Below are 24462 nucleotides of genomic sequence, written 5' to 3' on the forward strand. Positions count from 1 at the left end.
TGTCCCTGCTCCAAACCTCATTGTTTGTCACTTTCATGCAATGCTGTTTCTGAAGATCCAGTTCTGTTCCCATTGGCCTCAGAATAGAATATTATTGTTCTCGCCAATTTATTACTGATGCAGACAGTGTCTTTCATCAGAGAGAATTATACCATGTGCTCTAAAAACATGAGTTGGTTATCCCTGTCCCATAAAATTTATCATAACAATTTTTGGTCTGCTTTTTCTCTCTCTTATTTTCTGTCTTAATAGATCAAACTCCCCCCCCCCCCCCCCCCTTTGGCCCTGTTCTCTAAGATTGCATCTCTCTTCTCCCTTAAGGTCCCCCACTCTTCCAAAACCCCATTCCTTCTTTCCCCAGCCCAGCTTTCATTATGTCCATCTGTTATTCTCTGTCCCGTTGCTGCCTGTTCACCCCACCTGTGATTTAGGCTCCTCTTCCTACTGATCTGTCTTGGTCATTTCAGATAGCCTTCTTGCTTAGGTGAGAGCGAATGAATTGTCACTTGCACCTTTTTACAGTTCTGCATGAAGAAAGTGGGTGAGATTTTGTCAGTTTAAATCTGGAGTTAGCTCACTGATTTATAACTGTGCATACTTGTGTAAGCATATCATCAAGATAATGTTAGTAACAGAAATTTTATTTGCTATATTCACAGTATCTAAAGAACTGAAAGCCCTCTAATGTCTGACTGTGTCTTATCTTTCCTGGAACTCATTCATCCCATAACGTAATATAAGCACATTTGTTGTAAATTACTGGAAAGAAACCGTTAATGCTTGTATTATGTTTTAACTTGCTTTCCTTTGGAGGCAGGGAATTGTCAAGTAAGTACTAACAACACAGAGCACAGAAAAAGCATAGATTGCTGTGAATGTACAATGCAGATTGCATAGGTCAAAAAGGGTAAATATATGTAATTTGCTACAGTGCAAATTTCTTGTCTTGACACTGCCATCTTATGTATCAAAATAAATTAGGCGTAGTCATAGACTTGTTAAAAATAAAATGACTTCTTAAAATGTTAAAAATTTGATGCTGCTTTACATTTGTTTTATTAAAATGAAAATAAGGCAACGAATGCATACATGTGTGTATATATACTTGTATATGTATATATGAATGCACACAACATTTGTATTTGTGTGTACTGTGAATAGATATATATAAAAGTATATGCGTGGATGTGTATGTTTCCAAATTAAATCTCATGCTTATAGTCCAGTGATTATCAATCATGTCATAGTCATAGTGTTCTCTTGCTTTCATAAAAAATTTTGGCTTGCTCTTGTCATAAACTTTAACTGATATTCCTAGATAGAGATGTAAAGACAATCCATTTTAAAATTACACTAAAACAGAAAAAAGAGCAAGAAGCATACAAGAAAATGATTTATTATTTTTGTAAGTGCTGATTCAAAGGCCCCGGTAAATCTGGGCTGAAATGGCTTTTGCTGTTTTAGCATCGCATAATGGTTTTATTTTGTAAGAGAATTAAGTTTTGTAATAATTTCCTCCACCCCTTCTCTACTGGTGACTGCACTGCTATTCGGTCCAATTACCACTGATGGTTATGTAACATGACTTGATTAACCACTTCCAGAGAAAATAAAGGTACTTGTTTCCCTGTGAACAAAAAAGTACAAGCTGTCCCCGTAAGTAAGTTGGCCTACCAATGAACAATTATGAGGCTAAATTGCAGGCCGAACCAGGGTAGAAAACAAGCATCCATTGTATGAAGTTCTCAACAGTGCTTATGAGACTGTTAAGTTTCTACCAGTTTCCATCCCTGTCATGCACCTGAAAATAAACAAAACACTTGGAATCACGTTCTCCTTCAGTATAAAGTGTGCAGGAAGCATGGATGTAGCTTCCTTTTTTTCCTCTGTCCTGTAGGATCTTTAGTTCAGAGTATACCCAGGGATGCCAGGGTATGATGTTTCCGAATTTGTAGACTGGTGCACTCTTTAATTTCTGTTTTAGTTCTTGCTTAAATAGCATGTTTTGTGCCACAAAGGAATGACTGATCGACTTTAAAAATGCTTGTGCATGAATAAAGTGGTCAGAAGTACACCTAAACTGTATTAAGTTTCTTACTTGGCTTTGTTTGCTGCTTACAAGGGGATCAAGGTAACTTTCTCACTCTTTTAATATCACAAGATCACCTGCTAATGTACTTTGCTAGTACTTAGTGAGTTTGCTTGTTTGCTTGAGAAGTGGGTTAGTTTGTTTACCTCCAGCTTTGTTCTGTCTTTTTTAGAGCTCAGTTTTTCATGCTATTTACTCCTGCAATAAGTATTCTAGCTGTGTAGCAATAAGTGTTCTAGCTGTGCGTTTTGTCAGTTGTTGCCTTTGACACCTTCCATAAAAAATATAATTCCAGAAAAAGCAGCTCCCTCTAAGCAAAAGGGATTTCATGCTTCTGCAATTAATTTTTGCAAAATGAGAATTAATCGTAGTTATAGTATAAGGACAAGAACAATCTAATTTTCACAGCATATATAATGTATATCAAGTTTGCACCTTTTTGAAATCTTAAACTGTGGAAATTCTTTCCAAATTTGAGTGTTTATTAAATAAATTGAGGCTAGGCATTTTGTTTTTTTACTTACAGAACCCACTGCTGTTTAGCCCTGTCTCCAGAATCTGCAATTGGAGTTTAAAGGCATGCAGTGGGGTGGTTTTTGTATGATTAACAGCAACCATCAAGTAATGTTTTGGAGCAAGCATTTAACCATAATATCTGTTTTTATTCTTTTGCCATCACCACTTCTACCCCAACCTTCTAGTAAGACCTATTTTCTAAGTAAAAGATGATCAAACGTGACAAAGAATCTAGGCCAGGTTTCTATGGGCTAATTTCTCCAGTAATCCAGTGCAATTTTTATGGCTCTGTTCTGCTGTTGACAGGGTTAGAATTAGCCCTCGTGAATTTCTGTTAACAGAAAAAAAAATCATTATGCTTCAATTAACACAATGGTCATCTAAAGTGGAGCCTGTGCAGCAGATATTTGATTTTGTAAGGTCATGAACTTCTAGAGACTGAGCTCCCTCTACTCCTCTTAGGTTTGTGCCTCTTTTTTCCTTGGAAAGATCAAGTCAAATAGTAGCAGTAAAGGTTATCTGTCTTTAAAGACCATTTGCACAAATCAAATTTTGTTTCAGCCTGCATTCTACGTTTGTCTTTTTAGCTACTTTTAACAACAGTAATTATATAAAAATGCTTTGCTGGCCTTAGTGTCTGTTAAATTCACACAGATGACTGACTTGTACATTTTAAAATGTAATCATTTTATCTCTAATATGATTTTGAGAAGATTTTATTAAAGCCTTGTCAAGGTTTTGTGGTGGAGTTTCTCAGAAGCAGCAAGGTTGCTGAAAGGTCAATTGCAAGCTGTAGAAAATCCTTTAGATCATTTCTAAAAGCAACAATTTACTATCATTTAGTATTCAAGGATTTTCCCATGAATTTAAATCATTACGATTTAAAAAAATAAAATCGATGTACAGTGGTCTGTTCTACCACTCACCCTCAAAATCTACATCAGTGTTATTTCTGCTCTTTCCATCAAAATGCATAGGAGTTTAGCCAGTTTATTGTACAACTCCAAAAAAGCTAGGCTTTAAGCTCATATAGTTGCAATTGGCCACTTCCTGTTCACATACAAAACATATGCTATGGTTTTGAAGGGTTTATTTTGCTTTCAAACATATTGTCTTCTTTTTTAAATGTTTGTTTCAGGCCACCAGTTAGCAGAGCTGCTCCTCAACCTGAAAAACTGCAAAAGAACAATATCAACAAAAAAAAGAAACTGGTTGAGGTCAGGCTTAATACTTTTTCATTTACTTTAGAAGTAATAAGTGGTGGGTAAAATTTGTCCCTATTTCAAGGGCACCTAAAGTCGTGTATAGGTAGAAGAGAAAGAAATTTCTAAAAAGTGCTTTCAGCTCTGGTGGCAAACACCAGAAGATGTGATAGACAGCAACTTCTGTCAGAAAGAACCTCAGATTCAGGGTGTTAAAGCTTACCTATAATAGCAAATCTCTCCAAACCCAAAATTTGTCTCTTAATTTGAAGGGCAGGTAGAGCCAAAGTGTATGTGCATCCACAGCAGAACCCACATTCGCTACCTAACCCCAAGGGACATACAGTCAGAAACTGCACTTTCACACACAAAAAATCACGTGCAGGATTTTGAATGATGAAATTTGCTCATTTACTTTGGAACAAACCTTTTTCCCCAAACAAGTCTCTTGAATTTCCACATAATATGCTGAACAAGGAATATTCTGTGATCTGTGTGGATAATTTGCAACAATTGCTTGGTCTGTCAATGTCATTCAGATTGTTCCTGATACCCTATATAGTTATTAAACTGTGACGGGAAGATTAATAAAAGTGGACCTTTTTTGTAAGTTGTATATATTTTTGAATGGAAATTTACAGAAACGAAACATTTACAGCCAGCTGAATTATTAAAGAAATAATAATATAAATGCAGTGCCTTAGTTGACTGATTAGAGCATTGTAGATAGTCTGTGAGAATGTCATGCCTCAATAAAGTAGCAGAAGACCAGGGATAACTGATTAATTATTATTTAATTATTCTATAGCCTCTACAAGATATTTGTAGCTTGTGTAATTACTTTAGAACTGTGCTTATGTGATCCAAACTCTGTAATCTCCTTGTTTCTTCTTTTGTTTCACTCTTATTCTTTCTTTTTGTTTTACTTGACTAGGAGCTGGCTTTAGACCATGTTTTTGGATACAGAGGATTTGATTGTCGCAACAACCTCCATTACCTAAATGATGGTGCTGATATTATTTTCCACACAGCTGCAGCAGGCATAGTTCAAAATCTTTCTACTGGTAATTCAACTTGAAACAACACTTTGAGATAAAAAATGCTGTACTAGTAAAATATTTCTGATTGAAAGTCTTAACACTTTAACATTCCTGTAACTTTCTCACATTTTGCAACTTGATAAATAATGCAAAAAAATTTAGATGGCTATTACATCAGATTGACAATTTCTCCTGTTCAGATAATCCTGTAAAGCCATCCTGTTCCTTTCAGCAGGCAAAAGATTCTGCTAGGAAGTGTAATAAAAACCTGTTCTATTTCTGCAGTTGTGCCTTGCTAAAATCCCCGCTAAAGATGCAGGAATGGCTTTCTCAGAGGAGAGAGCCTGGGTTATGAAACGGCTAGTACCCCCAAAAATGTTAGGAGCAGTAACATCCATTGTTTCATTTTGAGTTGTTTTAGCAAGGTCATACTCCAGGGAAGGGTACATTTTGATGCAATACAGCATGAGCAAGTTGCTTTTTGGAAAGGGTAGAAATATTCCCTGCTTTTTGGGTAATGAAAAGGAGGAAAAACAACAAAAATTCATCTGGCCTTCCTAAGCTGTAGCACCAGTATCTCCATATTCTTCATATATCTCAAGAAACAAAGATAAGAATTAAAGGAATTTTGGCTTTATTTTAGCCCCCCTTGGTGCCACAGTGAACCAAAGGGTCGCAGCGGCGTGTTCAGCAGCTCTGCTGCCAAGAAGGGGCAGAGGCAGGAAAGCTGTCACATCTGGTGACCTTTGGGGACTCCAGTCCTCACGCAGCCTCTGACCCGTGGAGCTGGGAAGCACGGTCCCATCTGTTCTTTTTGGGCCCTTTCTCTTGGGAGGATATTGCAAATCATAAACTTCACAGCGCTTTGCTTTCCACTTTGCCTCCCACTGACTGCTTCGATTTACTGGGAAACCTGGGCCCTGCATTGGCTAGTTTTGCTTTTTCATGCAGTTACAGGAGGTTACGGATGATTCTTGGGCTGATTCTGGGTTCCATGGACAGAGCTAGTTTACCAAATATTGCTTGTTTATATATATGTGTTAATGGTTACATTCATAGCGGCGCAGCTGTCGACATAGTTATTGCCCTACCCCCATCCATCCCCTGGAGAGTTCAGCATGAGTGTAGCAACATGCTGCTTGAATATTCTTTGCTTCGGAGGTGGTTCTTTCTTCAATACTGGTGTGAATAAAAACATGTTTGAATTTTATTAGGTAGTCAGAGTTTCTACCTGGAGCATACTGATGACATTCTCTGCCTAACTGTGAATCAGCACCCAAAGTACAAAAATATTGTGGCTACCAGCCAGATCGGTAGGTGACTGTCTGTATAATAAAGTTTTACTCAAAAATTATCAGGGCACTGATTTATTTTGGGCTTTTCTGTGTAGGAATTTTACTAGGACATGCCAGTGTTGCTGTCCTCAAATTTATTTATTTGATTTTTTAAGAGGTAATCAAGTTTCAGGATTTTCTTATGATTTCAGTTTCATCTCTGATTGTGAGTTGTTGGATTTTAGAGTTAATTGTAGTATAATCATATTTCAGAAAGCAAGCTTTGATAAACTGCACCAAATCATCTCATTAATCTGTAATCATAATCATAAGATTTATAGAATTCCCTCCTTCCTTCCTTATCCAAGGCACTTGTTTAGCAGTAAAATGCTTAGCAGTGAAAATATGTAATGAAAATTTCCTATGCAGAAGTACAAAAGCTATATGGAAAAGGAAAGAAATAGAGTGAAATCTCAGCAGAAGTTATGACACATGTAAGGGGCCTGTTGTGAAACTATATGTGTTTATTATTTGCATGGAGAGTCCTGTTAGATTCCCTAGGACCTTTTGCAGGAGTCAACATTGTATGGGAAATGCAGGTTCATTTGCCCCAAGCCTTGAGAAGGATTTGTTGCCTTTCACTTAAACCAGCTTAATACTGGAATAATTAACTTAATGAAAAAGAATGGACTCATTCTAATTCATATCAATCTGGAAGGAGACTCAAGTCCATAACTTCTGTAATAAGTAACTTAACAGGGGCAGAAAAATTGTAGTAGATTAAGACCTTGGCAAACTACCTTTGCCACCTGTACTGAGTGCTGTCATTCAATTTGAATGTTGAGTAAACACAAAAATCTGTACATGTTGTCAGAGCTGCAGTTCAAAATACTGATTTCTGTGACACAGAAAATGTGACTGTTAAAGGCCCTTTTTCTAGTCTGTCAATAAGAGCCCATGACATCAGTGTTTCTGATTTTGGTTGATATTCTGTATAACTACAGATTCATTTCACTTTTAAATTTAATAATTTTTTAAAACTGCATGTTTTTAGCATTTCTTTTAAATACCATTTTTAAAAATCAGAAGTACTAAATATTGTTGCAATATTTGTGTATAAAAAACAATATACCCAAAAAAGTTCAACAATATTCCTGCTTATTTGTTTTGTTGATTTAATCCATATCCATTTTCAAATTTTTAATTTTTTTTTTCCTTCTGGTGCTGATGCTGGCACTTCAGCATTAGAAACATGACTTATTTCACCTATTGTTTTCCCTTGGTGCTTCCTCATTTGCCATTGCTCTCACAATGCAGGTGATATGACAGAATTTCCAGGTAAGGCTGATTCGTTTGTGAATTGTAGTCAGCAGAGTTATGTAAAATTTCATGTTACCTCGTTGTATCTGTGTGAATCACGGATACAAGTGAAACATCTACAGACAATTTCTTTTGCATGAGGTTCTTCATAAATGTTATGTTGTTCTTTTAGAATTTGTCTTACTCCATGAAATACAATGATTTCCCCCTGTGTTTTGCAAGCTATTATGGTTTTTTTATTTTTGAGTAGTGTTAACCTTAAAACAAAACCCCACAACTTATAAGTGTCTGTTTAGGTTTAAATGTTCTTGAAAAATACCTGTTTTGCACTGAAGCATTCCAGATGCTGAATTAATTCTCTTATATAATATATCTTTTTGCACGTAGGTACAACTCCCACAATTCATATATGGGATGCTATGAGTAAGCAAACAATTTCAATGCTGCGTTGCTTCCACACCAAAGGGGTCAACTATGTTAACTTCAGTGCAACGGGCAAACTTCTGGTTTCAGTGGGAGTTGATCCAGAACATACTATCACAGTGTGGAGGTGGCAAGAAGGTAACTCGGGAAAAGTCGTGTTCTTTCAGCCTAACAGAACTGTGTACAATTATTTGCTTTTCCTTTCAAGTCTTTGGAATAGATTTGTGTTCTTACTCTGAGTATCATGGCTCCCTAAGTCATAAAATCAGTTAAAGGAGATGGCAAAGTGCTAGAAAATATGCATAAGAAAGTAAGTTTTAAACTTCTATTATAAGTAGAAGTAAGTTAAGGAAAGAATGTTGTTTAATATAAAATTCCATGAAATTAAGGGAAGTATTTTCTTTTTCTTCTTAAAATACTTGAACTTGAAATTCTATGCTGTAGATAGGCCTTTGGGAAGTCATTTCCAGAAAAGAATTATCATCTTCAGAAATGATGGAGAGGAGAGGAAAAGTGTCTTAGCTCATTAGATGTGTCCCTGTGCATTTCACCAGATGGTAACTCATTGATGATATTCAAAATTTCTCTGGTGGTGTTTCACTGACCGAGGAGACAAATCATGCTATGAAGGCCTAAATCTGCATTCCCTAAAATGGTCAGATGCAATGGAATAAGCAGGGACCTTACAGGTTGCATGAATTAAGATGTTTGATACACCAAATAATGTTGGGATTTGCTTAGCTTTCAGCATCTGGGACACAGTTCTCTAATCCAATACCAGGTCAATTTATTTTATAAAATCGTATCGGAGCTTAATTTTGCAGGTAAATTTAACTTTATTTTTATCCTTTCCTAATTAAAACAGGGGCTAAAGTTGCTAGCAGGGGAGGACACCTGGAGAGGATATTCGTTGTAGAGTTCCGCCCAGATTCAGACACTCAGTTTGTGTCTGTTGGGGTAAAACACATGAAGTTCTGGACATTAGCTGGCAGTGCTTTGCTTTATAAGAAAGGAGTCATTGGTTCCATGGAAGATGCCAAAATGCAAACCATGCTTTCTGTTGCCTTCGGAGCAGTGAGTTCAAATTACTTGCTACAGAATTTGGTAATACGTTTTTATTAAAAATGCAAGTGTCAATTTCCTTTGTTGAAATCCAGTACGGTGTGGACAGTGCAAGACCATGGAGCTCTTGCTTATTTGTTAAACTTTTAATCTGAAACTTGTACGCCTTTAGATCCTCATGTAAGTTTTCTAAACAGGGTTGGGTTTCTCTGTTAGTGAACATTTTTCATTAATGTCTGTGCATACCTACAGCATCAGCTGCCAAGGCTTTTATTTTTTTACTTTGCTAGTTATTTAGCACTTCACTGGTTAACTTAGAAAAATGCAATATTGTTATTCTGTGTATAGGCTCTGCAACCTTTTTTTCTACTAACATTATTTGGTATGACACATGCTAGTGATCCAACTAATGGTGACAGTACATAGTACTCTCCAGTATGATCATTAAGGAACCATAGCACTGTACTTTAGACTTCATAGTTAAGGAAAGCAATACATATTAACAGTGAAAAAGCAGCGTTACCATGATACTAAGGTCTGAAATAGCTTCTGCTTCATCCAGAAAGCCCATAGAAATTACCTTTGCAAATGTTAAGCATAAATTATACAAATCACCAATTCAAAGAAACCCCTTGCTCCTAATTACCCACCCTGCACAATAGTACTAATGTGTGAAATGTGAGTGTATAAAATTAGGCTCCCAAATCCTCATCCCTGTGCCCAAACAAGTGACACTGTTGTAAAAAATTGCTTAATACTAAACATTTCTTTTCTATTCCAATGGCATTACGGCAGTATAAAATACGAGTAATGTAATGGACACTAAAGACCCCAAAAGTGATTTTAGAAAAGAAGCAGAATGTAATATTAGAAAGAACAAATTGCTTGTCTGTACTTTCCAAGTAGAAACAGTCCGACAGACATTTTATTTTCTAAAATAATAAAACTAATGTCCTGCAAGGGGGACCTTCAAAACCAGCAGATGAAGTTTACTCGATTAGCATACATCATTCATTCGGATGGTTTTTTCTTCCTCAAGTATGTGTCATTGAATCCCACTGGAAGTATTGAGTCCATGTCACAGGAGCATGAGTAAGTTGCTCTTAATAGAGTAGGGGCTGTGCACACACCCTCTGCTTCTTCATGCATCCGTGAACCTCACTTGTTTTCATCCAGGTCCATCTAATGCCAAAGTCAACACATCATGCTGGGGTACAGCCACACTGTCTTTCCACCATTTGAAACAAAAATTTATTCTGAAGCTTCTATCCCCCAGATCCTTCAACAGACACCATTGCTGTTTATTGCAGAACATAAGACTTTCCTTTGAACCCCTATCAAAAGGGTTCCCTTACAATTTTTCCTGATGCCTGTTATTTCAGAGTCAGTGGACTTCAAGGTCAGACAATCTTTAGTTCTTTAGCCAATCTTTTCTATTTAACAGAGCATACTCCAAAAGAGCATTTGCAATGCAGAATACTTGCTACTTTTCCCCATTCCTCAGGGAGTCCCAGACCTCGGACCAGTTTGCTCCATGGGGCAAGTTTCATGGCTTTTATGAGAAATTATGCCATTGCTGTGGTGCATAAAGTAGGTAACAGGTTGAGTTAGTTCTGTATTTAAGTTTATACACTTTATTTTCAACATCTCAAAGATACTGCTTGCCAGTCACCTATACCGAGATTCTCACTGACACATACTCAAAGAAGAAAGAAACATCACTGAGAATTCAGTAGTGGTAACCTGTCAGCTGTCTCACCAGCAGGTGATAGAACATAGCACATGCATAGCAAAAGAAGTATGTGCATCTGAAAGATCTCAAGATGAGGTGAATGTACCCTACTCATGATTTATAACATCTCAAAGAAACACCGTTAGAGTGCAGTCATTAGACTCATTCTCTCGATGCAGATGGTTTTAATTCCTACAGTCATTGCATAGTTGACTTTTCTCAGGAAATTCAGTAGCTAAAAGAATTTTAATTCAAGCTGAACAAAAATGCTAAGGTATTTATTATATCAGAGGTCGTTGCTATTTGTTGCAGAATAACCTTACATTTACTGGTGCCATAAATGGAGACGTCTACGTCTGGAAGGATCATTTTCTGATTAGACTTGTGGCAAAAGCTCACACAGGGCCAGTGTTCACAATGTACACGACTCTTCGAGATGGACTCATTGTTACAGGAGGGAAGGAGAGACCGTAAGACATACAATCTTCCTAAACTGCACAACTTTTCTCTCTCTCATATCACTTTTTTATTTTATTTATCCAATACCCTAGACATACACAATGCTTCCCAGAGATAAATGGTATCTATACTGTAGCAGTTTCAATCTAAATTTTACATAACATGCCAAGGTGTCTTAGTAAGTAAAGGACTAATAAGTAGGACACTCAAGGGTCACAATAATGCACGTTATGCGCAAAGGACGTACTGAACCTCAAATTAGCAATTGATATGAACACCTGTATAAGCTCCTTGTTGCCTGAGCTCCTGCCAGCTTGGCATAAGTGGGTTTGTCTCAATTTTTTAATTCTGTCAAACTACAGACAACCTCTCCAGGTGGAGACTCTGTGATTAGTAAATTCTTCGATTTACTAGAAGTAACATATTTGCCAAGCTTATCTTGGTGACAGAAATTTGAGGTTAAGTGACAAGAGAACAATTTGGTTTTGACAAATTAGGCATGATACTGTTTAAAACATGGAGTGTGATAGCATTTAAATTTTTATTAGTTACTTTCCATTGCACAATAGTGAGGTGTCTTTATATACAGTAGAAGGTGATTCAATGTATGTTTTATTATTTAATCAGAAAAATACTGATGGGATTTAAATATGGGATTTGTTGTAGCCTATGCAGGAGACATCTGAGTAACACAACACACTTCTTTTCAGCACTAAAGAAGGGGGAGCTGTAAAGCTATGGGATCAAGAGATGAAACGGTGCCGAGCATTTCAGCTTGAGACAGGCCAGCTCATTGAGTGCGTGCGCTCCGTCTGCAGAGGAAAAGTAAGTGAGCTGATGTGGCAGACGTTAGCCTTTGGCACGCATTGCTGCATGTTGTTCTTGGTGGAGGTTGGATGGGAGACACAGGGGAGAAGACTTTTGTAAAAAGTTATGGGAGGAGGCTTTGTCTCCCTACCTAGTGATGTTTCCTTACTTGTCTTCCTGAGCTCACTGATGGGCTTTAAACTCCATGAGGATCACATTTCTGATGCTTAGTGCCTGCCTTTCCTCTACAGTCAGCAAGGAGAGCGAAAGGCCTTTGGGACAGCGCTAAGTGTAGGAACGTATTTCACCAGGGTAGGACCTTGTCTCCTGCCTTTCTCTTTGCACGACAAAAGGAACTTAGGTACCTGCTTTACAAGGTTTGCTTCCTGTGAAATGTAGGCACAGTTTAGGTGCTTCAGTTAGGCAGGATGGATCCTAGCTTTTTTTTTTTTCCTTTTTCAAGTCACAAATAAAACAAGTTGCTACTGAGAATTACTGATTGACTTTAAGTTTTGGTAAAGTGGAAAGCAATAGAAATAACTGAGTAATTTGACATGCTAAAGTCACTCTTGCATATGTTTAAATTGTACTTGTGAATGTTGTGAAAGGAGTGTGTGATGATGCAGGGGTCTTACTTCATATGATGGGTAGCTGTCCAACCTAACACTTCATTAAATGGTCTCTATTTAACTTCGTATATCAAGTCTCAGGAATTTGACATGCTCTTTGATAACACCACCACTGAGGAATGTTGGTTTATATTTCTAATGAAGTCGCCATTAACCAATTCCAAATGGTATCTATTTATGCTTTTTCCAAATATTTGCCAAGGAAGCTCTTGCAGTTTAGACGATGACAGTATGGCTAGAGTAGACACAAGGTGCTCTTAAACAGCCTAACTGAGCCTAAAACCCTGTTTTGCCTTTTTTTATTATTGCCCAAATGTTATATTTAGTTACCTCGGAGCTATGAGAACCATGCTTTGCCAACTTGTCTGTAAACACTTTGATCTGAACTAAAATCCTTTAATGGTAAGATGGAAACCCACTGCAGTCACTCAACAGTAACACCAGAACATGATCTCGAGATGTGAAAGTGTCAGTGTTTTAGTCTCCTGTTTTTAAGATGCTTCATGAACAAGCAGTATAAATTGGAATGAGTTATCACAGGTATTTCTGCAATACATTGGTACTTTACTGCTATTGGTATATTCTGTCTGTTATACTGACAACTCATCTCCCATTCTTTTTTTTGGCTACAAACAGGGGAAAATTTTAGTGGGAACAAAAGATGGTGAAATCCTTGAAGTAGGAGAAAAAAATGCTGCTTCAAACTTGTTGATTGATTGTCACATGGAAGGGGAAATTTGGGGCTTAGCAACCCACCCCTCAAAAGACATATTTATCTCTGCAAGTAATGATGGAACAGCAAGAATCTGGGACCTGTGTGACAAAGTGAGTATCACTAAAAGTGTGTGATTAAAAATGATCATTTTATACAACCATGCATTTTTCCAATTGTACAATGTGCCAGCTACATATGCACCTTCAAGCAGCCATGTAAAGAGAACAGTGTTTCTCTTCTGTTTCGGTATGGTTCTTTTTTTTTCCTGCTATGTGGCAATGTGAAAAAGTAAGTCCTTTGTGAGGTAGCATGCTGCTCTTTCCAAAAGCAAGCAGTTTGCAGAGAAATGCAGTTATTTAAAAGCATTCGTACCAATGGAGTGTCTTTTGTTGTGTATTGCTTATTTTGATCTAAAAGTACAGGCTGGCCTGTATTAAGGAAGCATTTTAATTCCCTGCTGACAGACTGGGTGACACAGGTTGGCCTGTCACTGACTAATACGCAGACCCTGACAATAAGCCTGCCTTACTTGCAAGCATGGCTCCCTCCTTTTTAGAGCCCTTTAGAACCGAACATGTTGCATATGTGTAGTTCAGGATTTTTTTTCCAAGTCAAATTGCCTAACAACAGTTTTTAAAAATAACAAATAAATAAAACATTTTTTAAAAAATAACAGAAAGGTTTCTGCTTATGCTAGCCTACATAAACCTTTTCAAAAGGTAGTTACCTGAGCTAACAGGGATAACTTTTAATACGGAAAATGAATATATTATACAGTCAAATAAGTGAAAATGCAAGAGCATTCTAGTATGTTTTCACATAGCAAATCAAATGGAAAAAACCTACCCTGATCAGCAGTTGTAGAAGCTATCAAAATCACCTTTCAACCAAAATAGGAAATGGATTTTTCAGCCTTTTCTGCTAAATAGTATTCTTTCTGGTGTAAAACTTGAAGTCACCCTGCAACAAGATAGATGCAAACACGAAACTCCCATCTGAATTACATCTATATTTTGAAGTCTGTTTTGTGACATATGCCTGGTGGGATGTGATTTTTTTATGTGAAATTTCAGATTTATTTTTAGAGGAAACTATACACAATTTGTTTTTAATAAGTGACTTTTACACTTTGTGTTTGGAAGTTTTCCATTTGCTTGGTAGTTTGCTCCAGGGCGGGTATGAGCCTATTGCTTTTGTTAATACAGAAACTGCTGAACAAAGTGAATCTAGGTCATCCAGCAAGATGTGCCGCATATAGTCCTGATGGTGAAATGGTTGCGATTGGCATGAAGAATGGAGAATTTGTTATTTTACTTGTAAACAGCCTTAAGGTCTGGGGCAAAAAGCGAGACAGGAAGTCTGCAATTCAGGATATCAGGTATGTCAGAAATTTCAACTGAAGTTCTCTAAATATGCAGCCCTTACTCAAGAAAAAGTCCATCAAGTTCCAAGTTGATTTCCAGATTTTTTGTAACTCCATATTTGTTGAAACCTGCATGAAATCGTGAAGTGCGTTTAATAGCTGACTGGTGGCTTTACACACACCTAAAGCTTATATTTATGTATACCTAAAGCTTATATGTCTTAGATAGCACACACTTCCCCCCCGATTAATTCAGTTATATCCACTTGAATATAGCTAGTAATTTGTACACCATGGAGCTATGATTATGGGAATTAATATTATAGTACATTTTAAAATTGCAATTCCTGTTGCTTTCTCACAGAGGATTCAAGTTACTCTGCACATTGTGCTGTGCCCTTTACTCAAGTGCAATATTAACATCAGTTAACTACATACAATATCCTCAATCTTCCTCATCTATTATGCATCAAGGTTTGGTTTGGATTCAATCCTGCTATTGATAGAAGGTTTTTCTTGTTTTCCAGCAAAAGAAATTTGTTCTCTTGTGTTAACATGAGAAGCAAAAGAAAATCTGGCACAGAAAGTGTAAATTATATCCCCATTCTGTGTTTTATTGTTTAGGATCAGCCCAGATAACAGGTTTTTGGCAGTGGGTTCACAAGAACATACTGTAGATTTTTATGATCTCACTCAAGGTACAACCCTAAACCGAATAGGCTACTGCAAAGACATTGCAAGTTTTGTCATACAGATGGATTTTTCTGCAGACAGCAGGTACATTCAGGTATGTCTCTGCTGGACCCATGTTTATTTGTATTTATTGTGACTTACCTGTTATCAGACATAATAACAAGATGGAGGTAAGAAAGGGTGAAGGAGGCTTTCCAAAGTTGTCCTGACCTTCAAGGTGCCCCTAAATCTTCTGAGGTAGGCCAGATAACTCAGATTGTCTTTAGGATCTTCCCAGAGCTCTAATTAAAATCCTTCCTTTCTTTCTAAATACTTGGGTCTTCCCCCTGGGTTCTGCATCTCTGACTGTAACAACATTGCTCAGTTCCCTTACAGGATTATTAGCGTGCTAAAGGCAAAGCGTTCTCTCATTTCAAGGGAACGGGTACAACACTGAGAAAGAAACTGCGGATTATAACAATATAGAAACAGTTGTCTTCCTCCCTTTCCCTGGGATGGGATGCATACAATAGCTGAATGAATATGTGAGGTTTCCTTTTGAAATTTTTCTGATTTAGTAAAATTGGGTTGAGATAAACCAGAGAGTATATCACTAAAAGGAAATCTCTCAGCTATGCAGTATGCATATGAACACCTCATTCAATTATCATCCTGTAACATTGTTATGACTTCATATTGCATATAATGAATTCTAGCTAATTAGGAAAAAAAGAGAAATGTTATCCTAGGTGGTTATTTCCTGATAAAACCTGTTGAGACTGTTACTGCTGGCAATCTTATAAATAAAGAAAATGTCATATTTATGGCAAAGTTACTAACTTTTTCCTTTCCTATTTTCAGGTATCAACGGGTGCCTATAAGCGTCAAGTTCACGAGGTACCACTAGGAAAGCAAATAACAGATCCTGCATTAATAGAAAAGATCACATGGGCCACATGGACGAGGTAAAAACTAAAGAACAAAGTTCTGCCTCATCGGGGATAGGTGTAATACAGAAGTAAGATCAGATCATACGATCAGATTGTGTAAACCAAATGCTTGAACTCTCCCCAGGGTTTGGCAAACCTGCGAGAGAAAGCATACACACTCCCCTTCCCTAAAACTATCTTACACACTTAGTTTTTTACACACATTTGTAGCTGGTTGGTGTCTGTAGTAATTATTACTGTAGTAATACCGAGGGCTGTCATGCATCCACGGTGGCTTGTTGCTGTTCATCCCAGGCTTCCCAACAGTGAGGTGCATGGCCCCTCACATGGCTCTGTACCACTTAAAGCTTCACTTTGATTGGCATGCTGGCACAGGTGCTACCTTATCCCACATCAGGAAACACAGGCAGTATAGGAGGCACGGAAACAGGAGCTGATTCTATTAAGGAAGGAGTTCTGGGTATCATTAAAATATATTTACTGACATGGATTTCGATAGGACCCTCCCAACATAATTACAAAACTACAGCTGTGCTCTGTGTGCTGTAGAAAGTGGAACCGGCCAAAAGCAGATCTGACCATAACAAGTGGGTGATAACACAGGCAGGTTTTCAGGAGAAGGTAAGTGAGAATCCTCCTACTCTTACTGCTCTGCTATCAAGCAACCAAGCATAAAAATCTGCCCCAGATTACTCATTTCTAAGGACTCTTGACAGATTGTGGGAGTGGGGCAGACACATCTGACAGTTAATATGTGGGTAAATAGGAATGATTATAAAGGAACTTAAACTAAGGGAAGAACAGCTGTTTTACAAACAAGCATCCCCTCATTCAAGAACTCATGGCTAAGAGAAGAGAACGCTGCTGTCAAAAATCACCATGGGAGGGTACATATATGTCTATAAGGAAAGGACGAGGCCATAGCTGTACAAGCTGCTTGTATAAAATGATGTGAGTGGTTTCACAGGACATAAACCTCAGGATTTATGGATAGTTTAAGAGTCGCACAGAAAAAGGTATGTTCCTGTGATGCTCTCTGAGATTGCATTCAGTGCAATGTCTTATGGTCTAATGCTATTTTTTTAACTTGGTTTTGGAACAGCATTCTTGGAGATGAAGTCATTGGAATTTGGCCGCGAAATGCAGATAAAGCAGATGTCAATTGTGCATGTGTGACCCATGCTGGGCTAAATATAGTCACAGGAGATGACTTTGGTCTGGTGAAACTGTTTGATTTCCCATGCACAGAAAAATTTGTAAGTGGATATTTTATTTTAATCTAAACAGCTTGTGTTTCCCCATGTTCAAATTCCTTAGCATACAATTGATTTTAAGGCGTCCAAACTGCATGGTCCAACGGGTCATCTCCAGGCAGCTCCCAGCCAGTGCTGGCTGCAGGAGTGTGAGAGTTAGCTGTGCAGCAGAACGGCTGTCCCCAGGCGAGCAGCTCGCAGGTGACAGGGTAGCTGCTGACCAACAACCGGGGAGGATACAACATGCAGGATCAGGTGCTGATCTGGGATTACTGTGGGCTGGAAGATGCCAGTACTGCTGGGGGTGTGATTTTGTCTACACTCACAAGGCAACTTTGCCGCTCTGTAATGCTCCTGTACCAATTCCTGAGCTTCTGTTCTTTTTCCAATAGGCCAAGCACAAGCGGTATTTTGGGCACTCTGCGCACATCACCAACATACGCTTTTCTCATGATGACAAGTACGTTATAAGTACAGGAGGAGATGACTGCAGGTAACTGCCTACTTATTTTTAAGATGATCAAAAATTTTGTGTGTACCCTTCTATGCCAAACCCACAGCAATGCATTTAACACCTTTCTCAGCCCACTCTGCATTCATTGAAACCTGCTGATGTGTGAGCACTTTAGCTTGGTTTTCTTACTCTGGAATTGCTGTTATTTTATGGTCACTTGCAACACATTTGCTCCTGCCACCTTGGCGCCATTCACAAGGTCATCTCTGCTGGGTAAAACATCTTGCATTTGGGTTTCCGTGTTTACCATGCATCTGCTTGTGGCTCCTTGGCTTGCCTCCCTCCCTGTGAGAGGGCAGACGAGGCAGACCATACCTGTTGCTGCGTGGGTCAGCACCAACCTGCGAGACTTTGGGCACCAAGAAGTAGCTGAAGGAGCCCCGGCTGCTGGCGCAGGAACCACTTGGTGTGTCTGAAGAACATTTAGATCAGACAAAGACAGCTGGTGGGGGTGTCAGTCACACAAAAATAACTGAATAGCTCCTGCCCAGCAAAGTCTACGACAGGAATTCCAGCTGAATAGGATAGACAGATTTAGAAAGACATTTCAAATTAACAGGAGGCTTCTCAAAAGGTGCCTTAAGTTCGTGTTGGGGTGTTTGGGGGGGGGGGGGTCCATTAAAAAAAGATAGCCAGTGTGTGTGTGCGCGCACACATGTGATTCCTGCCGGATCCCCCTCCTCCCCAAGGCTATTTGAGCTGCCAGTACTGCTCAGAGAGGACGTTACTGACAAGCAAAACAGGGAGCAGAAAGGTGAGGAATAAAAACTAAACATGGTTAAACACAAACTGTAAGGGACTTTTTAAACAGCAAAACATAGAACTAGAAAAACTGAAAAGCAACAAGGTAGGAAACGAAAGGGCACAAATTCTCACAGGAGCAAGTATCAGGAAGCTGCATTCAAGAACCAAGTATTTATAACTGCTTACTCAGCAGGAAAAATACAAGCCAGAGACTGCAGGATTGAGTCATTTTTGCCAGTGAACGAGACTGCGCATCTTTTCCAGCAGCAGCAAACTAAATACTGATATATGTTTCATGACACTAGGCTCCCCTCAGTAAGCCTGCAGCATAGATACTGGCGTTATGTTGAGTTTGTTCAACACCCTGCAGTCAGCTTAACTCTCCTGTCACTGCAGATTAATAAATTCTTCAAATTTAGCACTCACAGCCCTTTGTGCAATCATGCTGGAAATAAAGGACCACCCCCATCCACGTCCCCAGTAGATATTTTCATTTTCCACTTTGGGGCAAAAAAGAAAAAGAAGGGGGCGGGGGGGTGGGGAAGGAAGAAGAGTTTTTCTTTGAAAAGGGGGCTGCACAGTGGGAGAGCAGGAAGGTCTGTCAGATCAAAAAGCGGCTGCATAGGAACAAAGGCTGCATTTACCTCAATTCTCGCCCTGCAGGCTGGAAGTTACATAAACTCAGAAAAGCCTATCAGCTGCCTTAATTCTGACAGTATAGTTATGACGAGGATTTCTTGATTCAAAGTGTAACTATACAGAGTAAAAATAATAGCATTTCCAGCCTCCAGGCCTTCACTAACACACACACACACACTAGTTAGTTAGTTACAACGCTTTAACTCTCTTCTGAGAAAGGGAAGTGCATTTGAGTGCCGGTATTTGTCAAGTAACTCCAGAGCTTAATGTTGCTTTACCTGGTGCCTTGCTGGCAAATCTACATTTATAGACATGTATGTATTTAACACAGCCTGTCCCTCTTGGTATGATATGCTGGAGGCTGTCACGAAGTTACTCAGAAAATTAACTTACGCTCTCCATCAATTTCTTTGCAGTGTATTTGTGTGGCGATGTCTTTGAAAGGAGACTCTCTTGCTGCTGCTACTGCCAACAACAAGTGACTGCTCTGGACTGGACAGCCATGAATGCCTCTACCCCTTCGGCTGCTGTAATTTCCATACGATGCTGCATGGATTACACATTTTCAGATTTCTCATACAAATTTACCAAATGTGAATGTGATCTTGCATTTGAAAGGCCAATATCCTCGAGAAGGAAGCTGAAGTTTGAAAGGGAATCCTTTTGTAACCCGGGTAGGCCAAAGTGATGAACAGTTCACTCATGGAGCTGCTTTTGCCTAATAGTGTGTTGTTATTCAAACCATGTCTGAAAAGGGAGCACACTGCGAAAACGCTGGGCCCTTTAATTTGCGCAATTTCAAAATTTATGGCTTGAACATTTGTTCGAGGAAGTTGGTGTTTTTACAACATCTGCTTAAAACTCAAATTTGGTGCAGAGTAAAACTGCAAGCTTTTAATGAGCATGCTGGGGTTCACACTTCAGCTTTCAGTAATCCAAGGAGCAAAGTATCATTTTTTAAGTCCATTTTATTTTTAAATATATATATATTTGGCAAAATTTTCTATCCATGAAGTGCCTTTGAATAATTTTCTAGTAGTATGGGCTACAGTCTTGCCTCCCACCAATTGCTTTCAACATACGGTGCTATAACTTTCACAGAGGAGGGCTAACCATTAACACCTTTTCCAGCTGTGTACTTACATTATCCCTGTTTTCTGCTTTGGTTTTTAATACCTTCACAAGTGAATTCCAAAATGTTTCCAACCGCAAGAAGCTATGCGCTGTTCTAAGGACAAATTCCTGATGGCATTACACCTCTTGATAAGCTGTTCACAATTGGTTTGTGATGGTAGCTTGACCGCAGCCAGAATTTGAAGCTTAACAACTCAAAAACGGTGAGTAGAGGGGGAGAGACTTGGTTAAAGAAATTTTAACATGATGATTGAGGAACTTGTTTCCCAAGTGTTCCTGCACTCTCCCTGCTTATGGGAACATGTGCTTTATAGTTAACTACTTGCAGTGGCCATCTAGTGTATTTAAGAAGTGGTTTGAAGGCCTCCAAGAATCACTATTTCCAATTCCTCCCATTCTGGAGGGGCTCCCTGAAGACAGCCAAAGGAACACCTGGTACAGCAGTAGCAGGGACTGCGTGTACCCTGCAGCAGGCAGCTAGTCCCACACTGCTTACAAGTAGACATAAATCACTCTGGTACCAGAAAAAATTTACCTATCCTCAAGGAAAGCATTATCTTTGCTAAATTTGGACTCCTCTCCCTGTCATCACTTCTCCTGCACCCCATGCAGCCCCCTCCTCTGTGATTGGGCTGTGGGATTGTGGGGCAGGAGGGGCAGCAGGCAGCCAGGATGAAAGGAGGGAGACTTGCCTCCATGTGGAAGTGGAGACCACAAGCAGATGTCTACAGCAGGCCAGTAAAGCCCTTCAATGTTTGTTAACGAACATTTTGTCAAAACCAAAAACTAGAGTCAGGGACAGTGGAATTTGAGAAACAAAAGTTTAGCTTTTTCCAACAAAACTGTTTAGAAAGGAAAAACTGTGGGCAATGTCAAAACAAAAGATTTTTTGAGATTTCTGGCATGGATCAACATCCATATTTTGAAATTACCTTTCTTCTTTTAAAAAGACTGTTAACTAAAAGAAATAAAGGCCAACATAAAACATTTAGACTTACATTTAGTCTTTGAAAAGAAATGTTAAATAGTGCTTTAGTCCCAGTTCAGGAAATTACAATTCTGACCTGTGGAAGCTTCCTGCCAATCCACTTCTGATGCCCACTGCATAAAAAGGGAGCTGTTGTTGGATACAACAACTATCCAGTTAAAGGAGTGGATCAATGTACATTTAACACACAAAGTGCTTCAGCAACCTCAAAGAATCACCTTTTTTTAAAACTGAATTTATTAATGCCTTATATTACTATACAGAAGATCAGTTTGTCAGATACACAATAAGAGTCCCTATGCAGTCTTTTTTTTAAAGAAACCTTCTCGATCAAATAATGTAATCATGTTAGGTGGTGACATCAGTGAGTACCTCCTTTGCTGATGTTGTAATGTTTGCCTTCCTTTCACATTGATTGTATCCCAAATAAAACCAGTCATATGGCAGAATGAATTAATCAATGGTGATGTGAAACATATCTTAAAGCAATAGTGTCTGTCAGGAGAACACAAGTTGTATGTTTATATGGTTTGGCTTTATGTATAAAATGTTCAGAAGTAATGCTGTATTATACTGTAAACTAAAATATTAGTGCATGAATTTATTTTTCAATGGTCAAGATGCCATTAATTTAAAATTTGTGTCTCAAATAAATCTGGGTACAAGTTTTCAATGTCCAGCTCTTAAATCAGATTCAACAAGTTGATCTGAAAAGACTATTGGGACTTGCTTTACAATTTCCTTCCAACTAAACTAGAACATGGCATCATACATATAAAAGAAACCAAGGATCTTTACTTCATTTAGCAGAATCTAAAATTTCATCTTTCACAATTTTCGATAACCAACTCACAGCACGCACTTAAGTGGCACCTGACACCATCACCTGCATGTCACCAAGCTGTCAGCACAGCTGGCAGTGGTAACAGCAGGGGCCTTCAGCATGGAGACCTCCTTGCTGCAGGCAACAGTCTGCACTACAAGAACTATGCGCTGAACTGAGCATCACCAGCCGACACAGCTACGTGGGACATCAAATCTGTAACTGGAACTGAACAAACTGCTTCACACTGCACATACGGAAAGAAAAGGTATCGTGAAAAATCCATCTACTCACATCGCTATATGTCTGACAAACTATTTCCACCACCATGTACAATGGATATTTAATCACGATGAACTTACTTAAACAAAATAAACACAAATATATTAAACTTGCCTCAAGAAAGCAAAATACCGATATTATTTTATGTCTATAAGCTTTATTGATACTTGGGGTTTTGGGGTTTTTTTTTTTTGCTTTTTTGTTGGTTTTCTTTTTTTTACATTTCACAATGCATTCCACAGACTTAGTTCAATACAGCTTAAACTGCAAGTGTATAAATTTTCATTTATCATTTCTTGCATAACAAGGTTTTAAGTTTCCAAATGACATTTGCAGCATTAGATATTCGGTCCACAGATTATCAGAGTTTGAGAGACTGTAGAATTATTTGCTCAAAATCAACTACTGTACGTTTGTGCAACAAAGTGTATGCTGTAATTTTCTTTTAATATATGTGGAGGTTCCTTTGTTCATTTCTCTTGTTTTTTTTTAAGCAGATGCTAGTGTTTACAGAGACATTTTAGTTTTTCAAGCTTGTGTGCTATGGAGCTAGTCCAGAAATCAGTCAATTCTCTGAAGTATGAAGCACTGTGGAGCAGCTGAAAGATCTAAGCTTTGTGAAACACACATATATATATATATATAGGCAATTGATAAAACAATAAAATCACAATACAGCTATACTCATACCAAAAAGGCAAGATTTTTCAAAACTTGCTAAAATGGTATATTCTTCTAAAACATCTCATTTTAGAAAATCTGCATCAATCTACACAGACCATACACAGTGCACAAACTGGGAAGTGTTATCCTCTGCTCCACCTGCACTACCTCTTCTGGAACACAGCAGGGACTACCTCTGATGAAGCAAAATGTACAGCTTTCTCAAATCTTTTGTATTAGCCAGTGCTGCACACAGGATAAAGAAAGATGATTAGTTTTAGATCCATACATAGCAGCGTACAATACTTAAGATGATGAAACACATGGCAGTCAAAACAGTTATTTTTTCCTCAAACACTGCGTTACTAAAAAATAAAGATCTGTGAAATTGCACTGCAATGTCAAGGGTTTTGCTATTCCCTGACCCTCCCCATGTAAATCCAAATGAGTACTTTTTCCCCCTTAAAAGATGAACTTCCTATCAATAAGTTGCTTCAGGCTTTTTATTCAGTTTTGCGCTTCAAGCCAGGGATCTTTGCTTGGATCCTGCAAGAGAACAGGAGAGGAAAAAGAACAGCATTTGAGTAACGAACAACAAAAAAGTAGGTGTAAACATAGTCTTAAAAACAGCAACGTGTGAAAATTATCATCACAGCAGCACAGAATTATTACACTCAGAAACCAATGGAACCACTAAATTCTTCATTCACCCCTCAATTGCAACTGCTGATTGCCTCAGGTTTCACTAATGGTTTCAAATACACAGTTCTATTAGAAATAATACAGGATCAACTTAACAACAGCATCAGCAAGAAAGGAGCTGATTTCACAACCATTCCAAACTCAAAGGACTTCTTTCTCCTCCCAGGACTAGTGCATGTAATGCATTTGGTATGTACAGGAGTACCACAGATACCAAGAACCATAAAAATTCTTTATGAAGTGAAATTAAAAAAAAACAAACAACTCACTTAGCCATCGCATCTTTGACATTCTTGTTCACAAGTCCCAAATAATGGTCAATTTGGGCCTGAAATGGAAGATGACAGATGTTACAGACCAGCTCTTAACAAACAAACAGTTGTACCAAGACAAATGACCCCTGACAGAAGGTTTACATCCCAGTTTGATGCCAGAGCTCCCACAACTTCAGCCACAGCACACGCTGG

The 24462-nt window shown here is 38.4% G+C and overlaps 2 protein-coding genes across 12 annotated transcripts in view; one reads left to right on the plus strand and one right to left on the minus strand.

Moving 5' to 3' along the window:
- Positions 1–22709, plus strand: part of EML6 (EMAP like 6) — a 123846-nt gene extending 101137 nt beyond the window's left edge. For 3 of the 7 annotated variants that reach the window (XR_008234701.1, XM_052783951.1, XM_052783952.1), the window contains one exon: positions 660–1878. Coding sequence is in view for 6 of the 7 variants with exons in the window: in XM_052783951.1 (XP_052639911.1) it covers positions 660–666 (7 nt within the window). In the remaining variant the exon portion in view is untranslated. Of the gene's footprint in view, positions 1–659; positions 1879–3743; positions 3823–4741; positions 4872–6061; positions 6161–7363; positions 7460–7828; positions 8003–8729; positions 8939–10970; positions 11129–11827; positions 11943–13189; positions 13379–14473; positions 14647–15255; positions 15419–16164; positions 16269–17355; positions 17510–17898; positions 18000–19819 lie in introns of those variants that run through there. The other 4 variants (XM_052783947.1, XM_052783948.1, XM_052783949.1 and 1 more) reach the window with 4 other exon arrangements.
- A 93-nt stretch (positions 22710–22802) lies between these two features.
- The window catches only part of RTN4 (reticulon 4), a 47869-nt gene continuing 46209 nt past the window's right edge, over positions 22803–24462 (minus strand). For all 5 annotated transcript variants that reach the window (XM_052783953.1, XM_052783954.1, XM_052783955.1 and 2 more), the window contains 2 exons: positions 24265–24323; positions 22803–23839 (listed from right to left, as the gene is read on the minus strand). In XM_052783953.1, the coding sequence (XP_052639913.1) occupies positions 23797–23839; positions 24265–24323 (102 nt within the window). In that variant the 3' untranslated portion in view covers positions 22803–23796. The remainder of the gene's footprint in view (positions 23840–24264; positions 24324–24462) is intronic.

This window comes from Harpia harpyja, chromosome 4 (assembly GCF_026419915.1).
Source record: "Harpia harpyja isolate bHarHar1 chromosome 4, bHarHar1 primary haplotype, whole genome shotgun sequence".
Lineage (NCBI taxonomy): Eukaryota > Metazoa > Chordata > Aves > Accipitriformes > Accipitridae > Harpia > Harpia harpyja.